The following is a 19,702-nucleotide window of genomic DNA, read 5'->3' on the forward strand; positions in this document are numbered from 1 at the left end:
ATCCCGTGTGGATAATCGCTCATATATAGGGTTACTGTATACAGATATTAATACACCAAGTATCCAGGAGTGTGATGTGAATCCTTCCCGGGTTATTTTCTATCCGCGGTGTTCCACGTCCGGCCATCCTGGGTTTGTCACTGATTACTATTGTCTTTCTATGGTTTACATGTGACTTTTTTCAATAAAAAGTGTACGTTTTTCACCTTTACGTAGCACGGAGTCCGATGTCTCTGTCGTCTTCCTAATTATTCAGTTGCTACCGGCGTTTTGATCAGAACATAGTTCTGTAGATCTAGATTACGATATTTTATTTTCAGACTACGTACCAGTATTGCCACCGCCCTACATGCGGTTCAACGGGCACAGATGTCAGATGCCAATATCAAACTTTTTTTTAATTTATGCATTTAGAAACATGCGCTAAGAAAAACACAACAAATTACCAAAAATTCACAACTTCTGAATTATTCCAGAAACCCCCTTAGGGGATCAAGGAAAAAAAATAAACACAACTCCCCTCCTGGGAGAACATTAATACTAAAGTCACATATTCTGTCGGCGCAGCGCCTCCACCGCGTTCTCGCGCTCCTTTAACACTTCCTTCAGTCTCTGGATTTTCTCGTCCTTGGTCGTCTCATCAGGATACATGGAGTCGATGTGAAATCTTGGCCTTGGGAGCAAAATGTCGCTGAAATGTCCTGCACTTTCCGGACTGACCTGGAAATCTGACGGGTCGTAGGCGCCCTGGTGCGACCAGGTGGAGTGTGATTCGGGTGTGGTCTCCTCGGGTACAGGGGATGATGGGCTGTCCGATACCTCCGGGTCTGGTGAGCTGTGGCTCACGTCGTCGCTCTCCCATCTCTTCTGCACCTTTGTGACATTTCCGGACTGTGACGACTTTCTTTTCGGTTGCTTCTGCGCTGTCTCTGCAGGATCCTACAGGGGGTGACAGTAAAATACACAGTAAACAGCTGACGCCCACCCAATACTCCAGCGACTGCGGTCTAACCCCTCAGACGCCGCAGCAGATCGCAACCGCAGCATCCAAGCGGTTAGACAGAGTATTATAGCTCGTCTGTGCAATCAGGCTGCCTATAGATGCCCCTATACTGGAGGGGGTACATGTAACATTAGCGGTGATTATCATCCTGACAAGGACGGTAACTTATTATCACACAGAGCCCAAAAAGGGACCTCAAATCTCATTCTGTACAAGCTCCTAAAGCTCCGGAAAACAGCTGAACTCGAGCCCTTTCATTTCCATATCCCAACGCGTTTCACCCTATACTGACGTCCCCGTCACCTCCTGCGTAACATCAATGGGAGGCGAGCAGCGCCATGATCGAGCCATCATACTCCTCTTGGCGGTGCTTGTCTGTACAAGCTGCCCCATTGGTTGGGATGGAGGGAGTGTTCTCCTATTCCACAGCTGATTGGCTAAGCCGTCACTTCCTTGGTTTGATCCTGCAGTGCGGTGCTTGGTCCCCGAGTACGCCCACATATTACGACTGGTTACACTGGGCAGGATGGAGCAATAAAAGTGCCGCCGTCACTCACCGGCACCGAAGATCCCGACTCCCCCGGGGGGCTCGCATTAGAGGCTGAAGTGGCAGCCGCCCGGATCAGGGGAATCCTCTTCAGGATAATCTTCTCCTTCTTCAATAAACCAAATTTCAGCCTCCAGCTTCTCTCGTCCGTTCCCTGTGCCTCAGGGGGCTCAGGTGAAGTGGCGATTTCTGTCTTTTGGGACTTGGGCAGCGGCTGCAAGGAGAACAGAGATGAATGGACAAATGTGAGGTGGCCGAGGAGGTCGGGCCGACGACCACTTCTGCTGGTAACAGCCATCACTCACACTATACTGAAAGGTGGGAAAAGAAATCAAAAGTGGTGAAATAATGAAAAAATAACACAATTCCATCCTGGTAACAGGATTATCCCGGGGAGAGCACGATCACGACGATACCAGACTTGAGAAGGTTATTTTTTTTATATTTAAGTAGAGGAAAACAAAAATTGAAGATTTGCAAAAAAAAACAAACAAAAAAATTAAATAAAAGTGTTGGTCGCGGTGTTCTGATCCCCGTCACATTTTTATTTTTCTGACGATGGAGCAGTGAGGGTTTATTTTTTTGAGCGGTGAGCTGGAGTTTGTCCATACCCATTTTGGGCTACATACGACACTTCAAAAGCGTTTTACTGCATTTTTGGAAGATGCGACAACCTTAAAAAAACAAAAAGAGAAAATGGCCATTCTTGTGTTTAGATTTTTTTTTTAAACGTTCCGGTGTTTATTCTACGGTTTAATTCACGCTATATTTTTATTGGTCTTTTACGGTTGAGGCAATACCAAAAAAAATTAAAGAATCTCACCATCAATGAGATTGGCCACGAGGAATAGACAATGGTCTACAGACCCCACAGACATTGTAGACACTTCAAGATCTTCCCTAGAACAACAACTGGAATTAACGGAGGCAGAGTCTCCAGTAACAGACGCGGATCTAAAGCATCGATTCAGCATGGGTAACCCATTTTATCATCCTCTACAGTCAAGACCTCCAGTTTTTGGACCAATTTCAAGACTAAGACCACTAACAACAAATTCCCAGCGGGACGGCCTATGTAAAGCAGATGGAAAAGCCCTGAAAGATCCTAAAAATAATGAAGATGTGATAATTCATCCAGTAGACAGTGGTCGTCCCATCGTCCTGCTGAAGCCAGGTCTATGGTGGACTTGGAGAATAAAGAAATATAGAAGACCAACATAGAGACCCTACCACTCAGGTCAATTCTGCTCCATACAATCTCATCCAAGAGGCCGTTAACAAGAAGCTAGCAGAATATATCTCTACAGATCATCCCACTGTACCGAAATACAGGGGCATCTCACAAAATTAAAATATCATCAAAAAGTGAATTTATTTCAGTTTTTCAATACAAAAAGTGAATCTCATATTCTATAGAGTCATTACACACAGAGTGATCTATTCCACGTGTTTATTTCTGTTAATGTCGATGATTATGGCTTACAGCAAATGAAAACCCAAAAGTCATTATCTTAATGTTGATGATTATGGCTTACAGCCAATGAAAACCCAAAAGTCATTATCTCAGTAAATTAGATTAACAAACAACACCTGCAAAGGCTTCTTGTCTTCTAGCCCCAGGTCTTATAATCGCTGGTTCCAGCTCCTGGACGTTGACGTCGTTCTAACCTATTGCGATTGTCCTTTTTGTTCAGACGATTTGTTTATGTTGGCCTATGACTAAGGGCGTGTACACACCCGAAAAGCGTCAGGTCAGGAGTCACCTGTTACAATAAAGAATCTACTTTCATCTCTGGATCTTGTGCCGGAATCTTTCTCCGTTTCTTCGTCTACTTTTCTGTGATCACCAGTGGAAACGGTCAAAAGCAATAAAAAGCGATCAAAACGTCTTATGTAACCAAGAATGGTAGCAATGAAAACTCCAGCTCGCCGCACAAAAAAACCCGTCCTACCCAAGTGTGATGTCGCTGGAATCGTACTGACCGGGAGAATCTTACTGCAGAATGAAAAGAAAACACAATGGTGGAATTGGGGGAATATTTTGCTTCTGGGAATTTCTTTCTTTCTCCAGGATATTAAAAAACGAATGGTGTCATTCAGAAAACATGTCCTGGGGATGGAAAAACAACATGGTGGCTCCTGAAAGCAGGGGAGGAAAAAAACAGAACCACAAAAAAAAAAGAAAATCAGCCTCAACGGGAAGGGGATAAGGAGACAATCATACTCACGGTTACATTCCCGGACTACGGCACCCACCTGGTCAGTTTTCCTGGCTGTGTCCCATATATTAGCAGCGTTTACCATGAAGGTGCTGGCAGCACTAGATGGGGCGCCGGCCACACGGGTGGGGGCTCCGGCCGCACTGTAGGGGGCTCCGGCCGAACTGGAGAGGGCACGGACTGCACTGGAAGGGGCACCGGCCGCACTGGAAGGGGCTCCGGACGCACTGGAGAGGGCGCGGACTGCACTGGATGGGGCACCGGCCGCACTGTAGGGGGCTCCGACTGCACTGGAAGGGGCTCCTGACGCACTGGAGAGGGCGCGGACTGCACTGGAAGGGGCACCGGCTGCACTGTAGGGAGCTCCAACCGAACTGGAAGGGGCTCTGGACGCACTGTAGGGGGCTCCGACTGCACTGGAAGGGGCACCGGCCGCACTGTAGGGGGCTCCGATTGCACTGGAAGGGGCTCCGGCCGCACTGTAGGGGGCTCTGACTGCACTGGAAGGGGCGCTGGCCGAACAGGGTGAGCCACCAGCAGATCTGGATAGGGCACTTGCCAAACTGGATGGGGCTCCAGCTGCACTGTAGAGGGCGCCTTCTGCACTGGAAGGTGCGCCGGCCGAACAGAGTGAGCCACCAGGAGCTCTGGATAGGGCACTTGCCGAACGGGATGGGGCGCCGGCCACACTGGAGGGGGTGCCGGCCGAACAGGTTGAGCCGCCAGCAGCTCTGGATAGGGCACTGGCCAAATGGGATGGGGCGCCGGCCGCAATGAAAGAGGCGCCAGCCGAACTAGGTAGTCCGCCGACAGCTCTGGATAGGGTGTAGGCAGCACTGGGCGAGCTGCTGGCAGCACTGGGCGGGGCGCCCCACAGCTCTCTGGAGACATTGCTGCCGCTGTCCTCAGACATATAAAGGACACTGGAGTCGCTTCTGACTGCTCGAGGGGTTGAACTCTTTCTTTTGGGTTTTGCAGTGGTGACAACATTGGACTGGACCGACATTTCAGACCCGGGTGAGGGCGACTTATTTTTGGCGAGCACCACCTGTACCACTTGATTGGACAGCTCGTTCATGGGTTTCATCGTTGATGTGTGTTTCTCCGATGTCGCAAACTGCGGAGGTTCTGGGATTTTCGGCCCGGTGTTGATGATCTCGGTGCCTTTCTTGGTCAAGAAAAAGATCTTATTGTTGCACATGACGAGGGCATTGTCCTTGATTTGCACGAGCTTGGATTGATCTGGGATGGTCATGTTTACGTCCTCCATCTTGGTTTTTGTCAGCTTCTGTAGGATTTTGGACGCGGTGTCATTGGAGGATTTCACGGGAACGACGCAGGAGGCCGATTCCTGGTCCTCCTGGACGACCCATTGCATGGGTCCCTTAAGAGCTTCACTCACTCCTGTGGGAGGCCTGGACTGTGAAGGCGACCTGGTATCAGGACTGGTATTAGACTGGGAGCTCTGGGCGGCTTTGACAGTATTTACCGGTGACACGTAGATGACGGAGGGGACCTTGCTGACGTCACTGACTCTCCCCTGGGGCAGGATCTTTTGCTGGATGGAGAAGGGCAGGGAAGAGATGGGAACAGATAAAACCTCGGCGTGAGAGGGAATCTGGAGGGAATGTCCGGAGGGTAACTTCGGCATGGGTTTTATGGGACTGGCCGGCTTGGTGTTCACCATGATGAATGTTGGAGGTTTCCCAGGTACAGAATTTGCAGGAAGCGTCAGCTGTCCCCTATCCAGGAATAAAGTCGCCTCCTGATACACCGGGAACTGGTTCTCAACATGGAGGGTGTTACCCTGTGCAGAGATGATATAATTCCCGAAGGTGGGATTCTGTACTAGGGGCATGTTCACAGGACTGGGGCGTGACAGGACTGGCTGCGGAGGTGCGGGTGGGGATAGAACCGCCGGAGGTACATTGAGGACTGGCGCACTGGGAGCGGGGGCAGGGGGAGGTGCAGGAATCGGCTTATCCTTAGGTCTTAGTATGGGAAGGAGATTCAAGACGTTGGTCCCTTGCGGTCCGGTGGTCTGCACGACCTGATAGAAGCAGCCTGTGAGACTGGAACAGAAAGAACGGGAGGATCAGAGAAAGACACGCAAGAACGTGACACACAGCGGTGACCGATGACTGACGCAAGAACTCTGCTGGCTGCGAACATCCCCGACCTTACTGGCTCGGCCTCTGCGGTGTAGGGAAAGGGGTCCCCAAAATAGCAGGATAACCTTACGATGGCTGGGACTCCGACCATAGGGACCCCCAGTGGTCTCCATCTATTCTCTATTAGACGACTGGACATAGTGCAGCGCTGTACTCAGCCGTCTGCTGCAGTCCCACAGATATGCACATAGCACCCCCCAGGATGGCTGAGCCCCCCACTCCAATCCCAGAGGATGGCTGCACCCCCCCAGACCAGGAGGATGGCTGAGCCCCACAACCCCAGAGGATGGCTAAGCTCCCCCCCAAACTCCAGAGGATGGCTGAGCTGCCCCCCAAACTCCAGAGGATGGCTGCACCCCCCCAGACCAGGAGGATGGCTGAGCTCCCCCCCAAACCCCAGAGGATGGCTAAGCTCCCCCCCAAACTCCAGAGGATGGCTGAGCTGCCCCCCAAACTCCAGAGGATGGCTGCACCCCCCCAGACCAGGAGGATGGCTGAGCTCCCCCCCAAACCCCAGAGGATGGCTGCACCCCCCCAGACCAGGAGGATGGCTGAGCTCCCCCCCAAACCCCAGAGGATGGATGCACCCCCCCAGACCAGGAGGATGGCTGAGCCCCACAACCCCAGAGGATGGCTGCTCTCCCCCCCATCCCCCAGAGGATGGCTGAGCCCCCACAAACCCTGGAGAATGGCTGCTCCCCCCCCCCCGAACACTAGAGGATGGCTGCGCCCCCAACATACTTATGCCACAATAGACGCTAAAAACACAGAACCAGACCCCCGCCGCTGTCGCTCTCTATCACTATTTGTTGGCAAGATATTTCCCATTCCCCAACATGGCAACACCGAAACAAATTGTTATAAAAAAGGAGGGCACTGACCTATTGGAGGGGGGCTTACATATCGGGTGGGGCGATGACATCAGGAGGGGCGCTTACATATTGGGGGACACAGACATATCGCGGTGGGGCACTGACATATCGGGGGGCGCTGACCTATCTGATATATGGGGGGGCACTGACCTATCTGATATATCGGGGGGGGGGGGGGGGCTCTGACCTATCTGATATATGGGGGGGCACTGACCTATCTGACATATCGGGGGGGCACTGACCTATCTGACATATCGGGGGGCACTGACCTATCTGATATATGGGGGGGCACTGACCTATCTGATATATGGGGGGGCACTGACCTATCTGATATATCGGGGGGGGGGGGGGCACTGACCTATCTGATATATCGGGGGGCACTGACCTATCTGATATATGGGGGGGCACTGACCTATCTGATATATCGGGGGGGGGGGGGGGCACTGACCTATCTGATATATCGGGGGGCACTGACCTATCTGATATATGGGGGGGCACTGACCTATCTGATATATGGGGGGGCACTGACCTATCTGATATATCGGGGGGGGGGGGGGGCACTGACCGATCTGATATATCGGGGGGGCACTGACCTATGTGATATATGGGGGGGGGCACTGACCTATCTGATATATCGGGGGGGGCACTGACCTATCTGATATATGGGGGGGGCACTGACCTATCTGATATATCGGGGGGGGGGGGGGGGGGGGGGGCACTGACCTATCCGATATATGGGGGGGGGGGGCACTGACCTATCTGATATATGGGGGGGGGGGGCACTGACCTATCTGATATATGGGGGGGGGCACTGACCTATCTGATATATGGGGGGGGCACTGACCTATCTGATATATCGGGGGGCACAGACCTATCTGATATATGGGGGGGCACTGACCTATGTGATATATCGGGGGGGCACTGACCTATCTGATATATCGGGGGGCACTGACCTGATATATCGGGGGGGGGGGGGGGGGGGGGGGCACTGACCTATCTGATATATCGGGGGGGGGGGGGGGGGCACTGACCTATCTGATATATCGGGGGGGCACTGACCTATGTGATATATCGGGGGGGCACTGACCTATGTGATATATGGGGGGGGGCACTGACCTATCTGATATATCGGGGGGGCATTGACCTATCTGATATATGGGGGGGGCACTGACCTATCTGATATATCGGGGGGGGGGGGGGGGCACTGACCTATCCGATATATGGGGGGGGGGGGCACTGACCTATCTGATATATGGGGGGGGGGGGGCACTGACCTATCTGATATATGGGGGGGGGCACTGACCTATCTGATATATGGGGGGGGCACTGACCTATCTGATATATCGGGGGGCACAGACCTATCTGATATATGGGGGGGCACTGACCTATCTGATATATCGGGGGGGGGGGGGCACTGACCTATCTGATATATCGGGGGGCACTGACCTATCTGATATATCGGGGGGCACTGACCTATCTGATATATGGGGGGGCACTGACCTATCTGATATATGGGGGGGGCACTGACCTATCTGATATATGGGGGGGGGGGCACTGACCTATGTGATATATGGGGGGAGGGCACTGACCTATCTGATATATGGGGGGGCACTGACCTATCTGATATATGGGGGGGGCACTGACCTATCTGATATATCGGGGGGCACTGACCTATCTGATATATGGGGGGGCACTGACCTACCTGATATATGGGGGGGGGGGGGGCACTGACCTATCTGATATATGGGGGGGGGGGGCACTGACCTATCTGATATATGGGGGGGGGGCACTGACCTATCTGATATATGGGGGGGGCACTGACCTATCTGATATATGGGGGGGGCACTGACCTATCTGATATATGGGGGGGGGGGGCACTGACCTATCTGATATATGGGGGGGGGGCACTGACCTATCTGATATATGGGGGGGGGCACTGACCTATCTGATATATGGGGGGGGGCACTGACCTATCTGATATATGGGGGGGGGCACTGACCTATCTGATATATGGGGGGGGGGCACTGACCTATCTGATATATGGGGGGGGGGCACTGACCTATCTGATATATGGGGGGGGGGCACTGACCTATCTGATATATGGGGGGGGGGCACTGACCTATCAGATATATGGGGGGGGCACTGACCTATCTGATATATGGGGGGGGGGGCACTGACCTATCTGATATATGGGGGGGGGCACTGACCTATCTGATATATGGGGGGGGGGGCACTGACCTATCTGATATATGGGGGGGCACTGACCTATCTGATATATCGGGGGGCACTGACCTATCTGATATATGGGGGGGGGGGGCACTGACCTATCTGATATATGGGGGGGGGCACTGACCTATCTGATATATGGGGGGGGGGCACTGACCTATCTGATATATCGGGGGGCACTGACCTATCTGATATATGGGGGGGGGGGGCACTGACCTATCTGATATATGGGGGGGTGCACTGACCTATCTGATATATGGGGGGGGGGCACTGACCTATCTGATATATGGGGGGGGGGCACTGACCTATCTGATATATCGGGGGGCACTGACCTATCTGATATATGGGGGGGGGGGGGCACTGACCTATCTGATATATGGGGGGGTGCACTGACCTATCTGATATATGGGGGGGGGGCACTGACCTATCAGATATATGGGGGGGCACTGACCTATCTGATATATGGGGGGGGCACTGACCTATCTGATATATGGGGGGGGGCACTGACCTATCTGATATATGGGGGGGGGGCACTGACCTATCTGATATATGGGGGGGCACTGACCTATCTGATATATGGGGGGGGGCACTGACCTATCTGATATATGGGGGGGGGGCACTGACCTATCTGATATATGGGGGGGGGGCACTGACCTATCTGATATATGGGGGGGGGGCACTGGACCTATCTGATATATGGGGGGGGGGCACTGACCTATCAGATATATGGGGGGGCACTGACCTATCTGATATATGGGGGGGGCACTGACCTATCTGATATATGGGGGGGGGCACTGACCTATCTGATATATGGGGGGGGGGGCACTGACCTATCTGATATATGGGGGGGGGGCACTGACCTATCTGATATATGGGGGGGGGCACTGACCTATCTGATATATGGGGGGGGGGCACTGACCTATCAGATACATGGGGGGGGCACTGACCTATCTGATATATGGGGGGGGGGCACTGACCTATCTGATATATGGGGGGGGGCACTGACCTATCTGATATATGGGGGGGCACTGACCTATCTGATATATGGGGGGGGGGGCACTGACCTATCTGATATATGGGGGGGGGCACTGACCTATCTGATATATGGGGGGGGGGCACTGACCTATCTGATATATGGGGGGGGGGCACTGACCTATCTGATATATGGGGGGGGGGGGGCACTGACCTATCAGATACATGGGGGGGGGCACTGACCTATCTGATATATGGGGGGGGGGCACTGACCTATCTGATATATGGGGGGGGGGGCACTGACCTATCTGATATATGGGGGGGCACTGACCTATCTGATATATGGGGGGGGGGGCACTGACCTATCTGATATATGGGGGGGGGCACTGACCTATCTGATATATGGGGGGGGGGCACTGACCTATCTGATATATGGGGGGGGCACTGACCTATCTGATATATGGGGGGGGGGCACTGACCTATCTGATATATGGGGGGGGGCACTGACCTATCTGATATATGGGGGGGCACTGACCGATCTGATATATGGGGGGGGGCACTGACCTATCTGATATATGGGGGGGGGCACTGACCTATCTGATATATGGGGGGGGGCACTGACCTATCTGATATATGGGGGGGGGCACTGACCTATCTGATATATGGGGGGGGGGCACTGACCTATCTGATATATGGGGGGGGGGCACTGACCTATCTGATATATGGGGGGGCACTGACCTATCTGATATATGGGGGGGGGGGCACTGACCTATCTGATATATGGGGGGGGGCACTGACCTATCTGATATATGGGGGGGCACTGACCTATCTGATATATGGGGGGGGGGGCACTGACCTATCTGATATATGGGGGGGGGCACTGACCTATCTGATATATGGGGGGGGGGCACTGACCTATCTGATATATGGGGGGGGCACTGACCTATCTGATATATGGGGGGGGGGCACTGACCTATCTGATATATGGGGGGGGGCACTGACCTATCTGATATATGGGGGGGCACTGACCTATCTGATATATGGGGGGGGGGGCACTGACCTATCTGATATATGGGGGGGGGCACTGACCTATCTGATATATGGGGGGGGCACTGACCTATCTGATATATGGGGGGGGCACTGACCTATCTGATATATGGGGGGGGGCACTGACCTATCTGATATATGGGGGGGGGCACTGACCTATCTGATATATGGGGGGGCACTGACCGATCTGATATATGGGGGGGGGCACTGACCTATCTGATATATGGGGGGGGGCACTGACCTATCTGATATATGGGGGGGGCACTGACCTATCTGATATATGGGGGGGGGCACTGACCTATCTGATATATGGGGGGGGGCACTGACCTATCTGATATGTGGGGGGGGGCACTGACCTATCTGATATATGGGGGGGGGCACTGACCTATCTGATATATGGGGGGGGGGCACTGACCTATCTGATATATGGGGGGGGGCACTGACCTATCTGATATATGGGGGGGGCACTGACCTATCTGATATATGGGGGGGGGGCACTGACCTATCTGATATATGGGGGGGGGCACTGACCTATCTGATATATGGGGGGGGGGGCACTGACCTATCTGATATATGGGGGGGGCACTGACCTATCTGATATATGGGGGGGGGCACTGACCTATCTGATATATGGGGGGGGGCACTGACCTATCTGATATATGGGGGGGGCACTGACCTATCTGATATATGGGGGGGGGGCACTGACCTATCTGATATATGGGGGGGGGCACTGACCTATCTGATATATGGGGGGGGCACTGACCTATCTGATATATGGGGGGGGGGCACTGACCTATCTGATATATGGGGGGGGGCACTGACCTATCTGATATATGGGGGGGGGGCACTGACCTATCTGATATATGGGGGGGCACTGACCTATCTGATATATGGGGGGGGCACTGACCTATCTGATATATGGGGGGGCACTGACCTATCTGATATATGGGGGGGGGGCACTGACCTATCTGATATATGGGGGGGGGCACTGACCTATCTGATATATGGGGGGGGGCACTGACCTATCTGATATATGGGGGGGGCACTGACCTATCTGATATATGGGGGGGGCACTGACCTATCTGATATATGGGGGGGGGGGCACTGACCTATCTGATATATGGGGGGGGCACTGACCTATCTGATATATGGGGGGGGGGCACTGACCTATCTGATATATGGGGGGGGGCACTGACCTATCTGATATATGGGGGGGGCACTGACCTATCTGATATATGGGGGGGGGGCACTGACCTATCTGATATATGGGGGGGGGCACTGACCTATCTGATATATGGGGGGGGGGCACTGACCTATCTGATATATGGGGGGGCACTGACCTATCTGATATATGGGGGGGGGGCACTGACCTATCTGATATATGGGGGGGCACTGACCTATCTGATATATGGGGGGGGGCACTGACCTATCTGATATATGGGGGGGCACTGACCTATCTGATATATGGGGGGGGCACTGACCTATCTGATATATGGGGGGGGGGCACTGACCTATCTGATATATGGGGGGGCACTGACCTATCTGATATATGGGGGGGGCACTGACCTATCTGATATATGGGGGGGGGGCACTGACCTATCTGATATATGGGGGGGCACTGACCTATCTGATATATGGGGGGGCACTGACCTATCTGATATATGGGGGGGGGCACTGACCGATCTGATATATGGGGGGGGGCACTGACCTATCTGACACATTCGGGGTCTATACTGCGCATGTGTAACGGGGACACGATCCCGCCCATTCACCTCTGACAGGAGCGCGCCGCCGGCACCTGCGGAGACCTCTGGGGATGAGACATGGAGCAGCTGTGTGTTCGCCGCACACTACACCGAGCAGCGCTCCGGGGCCGCGGTCATGGCGGAGCCGCCTCCTGAGAGAAACCTGCGCCCCGACAACGAGCGGCGACACCGCGGAGCAAACGGAACGGGGCGGACACGAGCCTCACTGCCTGCAGCGTCACATCACCGACCGGAAGTGTCTACTGAGCGACGCCCCGCCCACCCGAGGCTTATCAGCGGAAGGGGCGGGGACTATTCTTACTGCATCAATAGGAAACGCCTACGGTTAGGATGAACTTCCGGTAGCTACATAACGGGGGTGTGGCCAAACACAGCTTCCGGTTTGAATTTATTTAGAAAAATGTGAGAAAATACAGTGATAACTAACTATTATACAAATATTTCCCTGATAAAAAGAGAAAAGGCAGAAAACAAACTGTTCTACTTACAGCCACCACTAGGGGGAGCTCCCTGTATACAGAGATACATGCTAAGATTCTGTCTGCAGCCACCACTAGGGGGAGCTCCCTGTATATAGAGATACATGATAAGATCCTGTCTGCAGTCACCACTAGGGGGAGCTCCCTGTATACAGAGATACATGACAAGATCCTGTCTGCAGCCACCACTAGGGGGAGCTCCCTGTATATAGAGATACATGATAAGATCCTGTCTGCAGTCACCACTAGGGGGAGCTCCCTGTATACAGAGATACATGATAAGATCCTGTCTGCAGCCACCACTAGGGGGAGCTCCCTGTATACAGAGATACATGATAAGATCCTGTCTGCAGCCACCACTAGGGGGAGCTCCCTGTATACAGAGATACATGATAAGATCCTGTCTGCAGTCACCACTAGGGGGAGCTCCCTGTATACAGAGATACATGATAAGATCCTGTCTGCAGTCACCACTAGGGGGCGCTCCCTGTATACAGAGATACATGATAAGATCCTGTCTACAGCCACCACTAGGGGGAGCTCCCTGTATACAGAGATACATGATAAGATCCTGTCTGCAGTCACCACTAGGGGGCGCTCCCTGTATACAGAGATACATGATAAGATCCTGTCTACAGCCACCACTAGGGGGAGCTCCCTGTATACAGAGATACATGATAAGATCCTGTCTGCAGCCACCACTAGGGGGAGCTCCCTGTATACAGAGATACATGATAAGATTCTGTCTGCAGCCACCACTAGGGGGAGCTCCCTGTGTACAGAGATACAAGATAAGATCCTGTCTGCAGCCACCACTAGGGGGAGCTCCCTGTATATAGAGATACATGATAAGATCCTGTCTGCAGCCACCACTAGGGGGAGCTCCCTGTATACAGAGATACATGATAAGATCCTGTCTGCAGTCACCACTAGGGGGCGCTCCCTGTATACAGAGATACATGATAAGATCCTGTCTGCAGTCACCACTAGGGGGAGCTCCCTGTATACAGAGATACATGATAAGATCCTGTCTGCAGCCACCACTAGGGGGAGCTCCCTGTATACAGAGATACATGATAAGATCCTGTCTACAGCCACCACTAGGGGGAGCTCCCTGTATACAGAGATACATGATAAGATCCTGTCTGCAGTCACCACTAGGGGGAGCTCCCTGTATACAGAGATACATGATAAGATCCTGTCTGCAGCCACCACTAGGGGGAGCTCCCTGTATACAGAGATACATGATAAGATCCTGTCTGCAGCCACCACTAGGGGGAGCTCCCTGTATACAGAGATACATGATAAGATCCTGTCTGCAGCCACCACTAGGGGGAGCTCCCTGTATACAGAGATACATGATAAGATCCTGTCTGCAGTCACCACTAGGGGGAGCTCCCTGTATACAGAGATACATGATAAGATCCTGTCTGCAGTCACCACTAGGGGGAGCTCCCTGTATACAGAGATACATGATAAGATCCTGTCTGCAGCCACCACTAGGGGGAGCTCCCTGTATACAGAGATACATGATAAGATCCTGTCTGCAGCCACCACTAGGGGGAGCTCCCTGTATACAGAGATACATGATAAGATCCTGTCTGCAGTCACCACTAGGGGGAGCTCCCTGTATACAGAGATACATGATGAGATCCTGTCTGCAGCCACCACTAGGGGGAGCTCCCTGTATACAGAGATACATGATGAGATCCTGTCTGCAGCCACCACTAGGGGGAGCTCCCTGTATACAGAGATACATGATGAGATCCTGTCTGCAGCCACCACTAGGGGGAGCTCCCTGTATACAGAGATACATGATGAGATCCTGTCTGCAGCCACCACTAGGGGGAGCTCCCTGTATACAGAGATACATGATAAGATCCTGTCTGCAGCCACCACTAGGGGGAGCTCCCTGTATACAGAGATACATGATAAGATCCTGTCTGCAGCCACCACTAGGGGGAGCTCCCTGTATACAGAGATACATGATAAGATCCTGTCTACAGCCACCACTAGGGGGAGCTCCCTGTATACAGAGATACATGATGAGATCCTGTCTGCAGCCACCACTAGGGGGAGCTCCCTGTATACAGAGATACATGATGAGATCCTGTCTGCAGCCACCACTAGGGGGAGCTCCCTGTATACAGAGATACATGATGAGATCCTGTCTGCAGCCACCACTAGGGGGAGCTCCCTGTATACAGAGATACATGATAAGATCCTGTCTGCAGCCACCACTAGGGGGAGCTCCCTGTATACAGAGATACATGATAAGATCCTGTCTGCAGCCACCACTAGGGGGAGCTCCCTGTATACAGAGATACATGATAAGATCCTGTCTGCAGCCACCACTAGGGGGAGCTCCCTGTATACAGAGATACATGATAAGATCCTGTCTGCAGCCTCCACTAGTGGGAGCTCCCTGTATATAGAGATAAATAAGATCCTGTCTGCAGCCACCACTAGGGGGAGCTCCCTGTATACAGAGATACATGATAAGATCCTGTCTGCAGTCACCACTAGGGGGAGCTCCCTGTATACAGAGATACATGATAAGATCCTGTCTGCAGCCACCACTAGGGGGAGCTCCCTGTATACAGAGATACATGATAAGATCCTGTCTGCAGCCACCACTAGGGGGAGCTCCCTGTATACAGAGATACATGATAAGATCCTGTCTGCAGCCACCACTAGGGGGAGCTCCCTGTATACAGAGATACATGATAAGATCCTGTCTGCAGCCACCACTAGGGGGAGCTCCCTGTATACAGAGATACATGATAAGATCCTGTCTGCAGCCTCCACTAGTGGGAGCTCCCTGTATATAGAGATAAATAAGATCCTGTCTGCAGCCACCACTAGGGGGAGCTCCCTGTATACAGAGATACATGATAAGATCCTGTCTGCAGTCACCACTAGGGGGAGCTCCCTGTGTACAGAGATACATGACAAGATTCTGTCTGCAGCCACCACTAGGGGGAGCTCCCTGTATACAGAGATACATGATAAGATCCTGTCTGCAGCCACCACTAGGGGGAGCTCCCTGTATACAGAGATACATGATAAGATCCTGTCTGCAGCCTCCACTAGTGGGAGCTCCCTGTATACAGAGATACATGATAAGATCCTGTCTGCAGCCACCACTAGGGGGAGCTCCCTGTATACAGAGATACATGATAAGATCCTGTCTGCAGTCACCACTAGGGGGAGCTCCCTGTCTGTATACAGAGATACATGATATGATCCTGTCTGCAGCCATCACTAGGGGGAGCTCCCTGTATACAGAGATACATGATAAGATCCTGTCTGCAGCCACCACTAGGGGGAGCTCCCTGTATACAGAGATACATGATAAGATTCTGTCTGCAGCCATCACTAGGGGGAGCTCCCTGTATACAGAGATACATGATAAGATCCTGTCTGCAGACACCACTAGGAGGAGCTCCCTGTATACAGAGATACATGATAAGATCCTGTCTGCAGCCATCACTAGGGGGAGCTCCCTGTATACAGAGATACATGATAAGATCCTGTCTGCAGTCACCACTAGGGGGAGCTCCCTGTATACAGAGATACATGATAAGATCCTGTCTGCAGCCATCACTAGGGGGAGCTCCCTGTATACAGAGACACATGATAAGATCCTGTCTGCAGCCACCACTAGGGGGAGCTCCCTGTATACAGAGATACATGATAAGATCCTTTCTGCAGCCACCACTAGGGGGAGCTCCCTGTATACAGACATACATGATAAGATCCTGTCTGCAGACACCACTAGGGGGAGCTCCCTGTATACAGAGATACATGATAAGATCTTGTCTGCAGTCACCACTAGGGGGAGCTCCCTGTATACAGAGATACATGATAAGAGCCTGTCTGCAGCCACCACTAGGGGGAGCTCCCTGTATACAGAGATACATGATAAGATTCTGTCTGCAGTCACCACTAGGAGGAGCTCCCTGTATACAGAGATACATGATAAGATCCTGTCTGCAGCCATCACTAGGGGGAGCTCCCTGTATACAGAGATACATGATAAGATCCTGTCTGCAGCCACCACTAAGGGGAGCTCCCTGTATACAGAGATACATGATAAGATCCTGTCTGCAGCCACCACTAGGGGGAGCTCCCTGTATACAGAGATACATGATAAGATCCTGTCTGCAGTCACCACTAGGGGGAGCTCCCTGTATACAGAGATACATGATAAGAGCCTGTCTGCAGCCACCACTAGGGGGAGCTCCCTGTATACAGAGATACATGATAAGATCCTGTCTGCAGTCACCACTAGGGGGAGCTCCCTGTATACAGAGATACATGATAAGAGCCTGTCTGCAGCCACCACTAGGGGGAGCTCCCTGTATACAGAGATACATGATAAGATCTTGTCTGCAGTCACCACTAGGGGGAGCTCCCTGTATACAGAGATACATGATAAGAGCCTGTCTGCAGCCACCACTAGGGGGAGCTCCCTGTATACAGAGATACATGATAAGATTCTGTCTGCAGTCACCACTAGGAGGAGCTCCCTGTATACAGAGATACATGATAAGATCCTGTCTGCAGCCATCACTAGGGGGAGCTCCCTGTATACAGAGACACATGATAAGATCCTGTCTGCAGCCACCACTAGGGGGAGCTCCCTGTATACAGAGATATATGATAAGATCCTGTCTGCAGCCACCACTAGGGGGAGCTCCCTGTATACAGAGATACATGATAAGATCCTGTCTGCAGCCACCACTAGGGGGAGCTCCCTGTATACAGAGATACATGATAAGATCCTGTCTGCAGCCATCATTTGTGGGAGCTCCCTGTATACAGACACATGATAAGATCCTGTCTGCAGCCACCACTAGGGGGAGCTCCCTGTATACAGAGACACATGATAAGATCCTGTCTGCAGTCACCACTAGGGGGAGCTCCCTGTAAACAGAGATACATGATAAGATCCTGTCTGCAGACACCACTAGGAGGAGCTCCCTGTATACAGAGATACATGATAAGATCCTGTCTGCAGCCATCACTAGGGGGAGCTCCCTGTATACTGAGATACATGATAAGATCCTGTCTGCAGCCACCACTAGGGGGAGCTCCCTGTATACAGAGATACATGATTAGATCCTGTCTGCAGCCACCACTAGGGGGAGCTCCCTGTATACAGAGATACACGATAAGATCCTGTCTGCAGCCATCACTAGGGGGAGCTCCCTGTATACAGAGACACATGATAAGATCCTGTCTGCAGCCACCACTAGGGGGAGCTCCCTGTATACAGAGATACATGATAAGATCCTGTCTGCAGCCACCACTAGGGGGAGCTCCCTGTATACAGAGATACATGATAAGATCCTGTCTGCAGACACCACTAGGGGGAGCTCCCTGTATACAGAGATACATGATAAGATCCTTTCTGCAGCCACCACTAGGGGGAGCTCCCAGTATACAGACATACATGATAAGATCCTGTCTGCAGACACCACTAGGGGGAGCTCCCTGCATACAGAGATACATGATAAGATCCTGTCTGCAGCCATCACTAGGGGGAGCTCCCTGTATACAGAGATACATGATAAGATCCTGTCTGCAGCCACCACTAGGGGGAGCTCCCTGTATACAGAGATACATGATAAGATCCTGTCTGCAGCCATCACTAGGGGGAGCTCCCTGTATACAGAGATACATGATAAGATCCTGTCTGCAGCCACCACTAGGGGGAGCTCCCTGTATACAGAGATACATGATAAGATCCTGTCTGCAGCCACCACTAAGGGGAGCTCCCTGTATACAGAGATACATGATAAGATCCTGTCTGCAGCCACCACTAGGGGGAGCTCCCTGTATACAGAGATACATGATAAGATCCTGTCTGCAGCCACCACTAGGGGGAGGTCCCTGTATACAGAGATACATGATAAGATCCTGTCTGCAGCCACCACTAGGGGGAGCTCCCTGTATACAGAGACACATGATAAAATCCTGTCTGCAGCCACCACTAGGGGGAGCTCCCTGTAAACAGAGATACATGATAAGATCCTGTCTGCAGACACCACTAGGAGGAGCTCCCTGTATACAGAGATACATGATAAGATCCTGTCTGCAGCCACCACTAGGGGGTGCTCCCTGTATACAGAGATACATGATAAGATCCTGTCTGCAGCCATCACTAGGGGGAGCTCCCTGTATACTGAGATACATGATAAGATCCTGTCTGCAGCCACCACTAGGGGGAGCTCCCTGTATACAGAGACACATGATAAGATCCTGTCTGCAGCCACCACTAGGGGGTGCTCCCTGTATACAGAGATACATGATTAGATCCTGTCTGCAGCCACCACTAGGGGGAGCTCCCTGTATACTGAGATACATGATAAGATCCTGTCTGCAGCCACCACTA

General features: G+C 52.4%; 1 protein-coding gene across 1 annotated transcript; it reads right to left on the reverse strand.

The window, feature by feature from the left end:
• Positions 1-372: 372 nt before the first annotated feature.
• On the reverse strand, positions 373-13,079 carry LOC138671400 (uncharacterized). Its single transcript, XM_069759541.1, has 4 exons — positions 12,830-13,079; positions 3,807-5,841; positions 1,561-1,764; positions 373-939 (listed from the first exon to the last, which is right to left on the reverse strand). The coding sequence occupies exons 1-4, from the start codon at positions 12,880-12,882 to the stop codon at positions 547-549; spliced, it is 2,685 nt and encodes an 894-aa protein (XP_069615642.1). The 5' UTR covers positions 12,883-13,079; the 3' UTR covers positions 373-546.
• Positions 13,080-19,702: the final 6,623 nt, after the last annotated feature.

This window comes from Ranitomeya imitator, chromosome 3 (genome assembly GCF_032444005.1).
Source record: "Ranitomeya imitator isolate aRanImi1 chromosome 3, aRanImi1.pri, whole genome shotgun sequence".
Classification (NCBI taxonomy): Eukaryota; Metazoa; Chordata; class Amphibia; order Anura; family Dendrobatidae; genus Ranitomeya; species Ranitomeya imitator.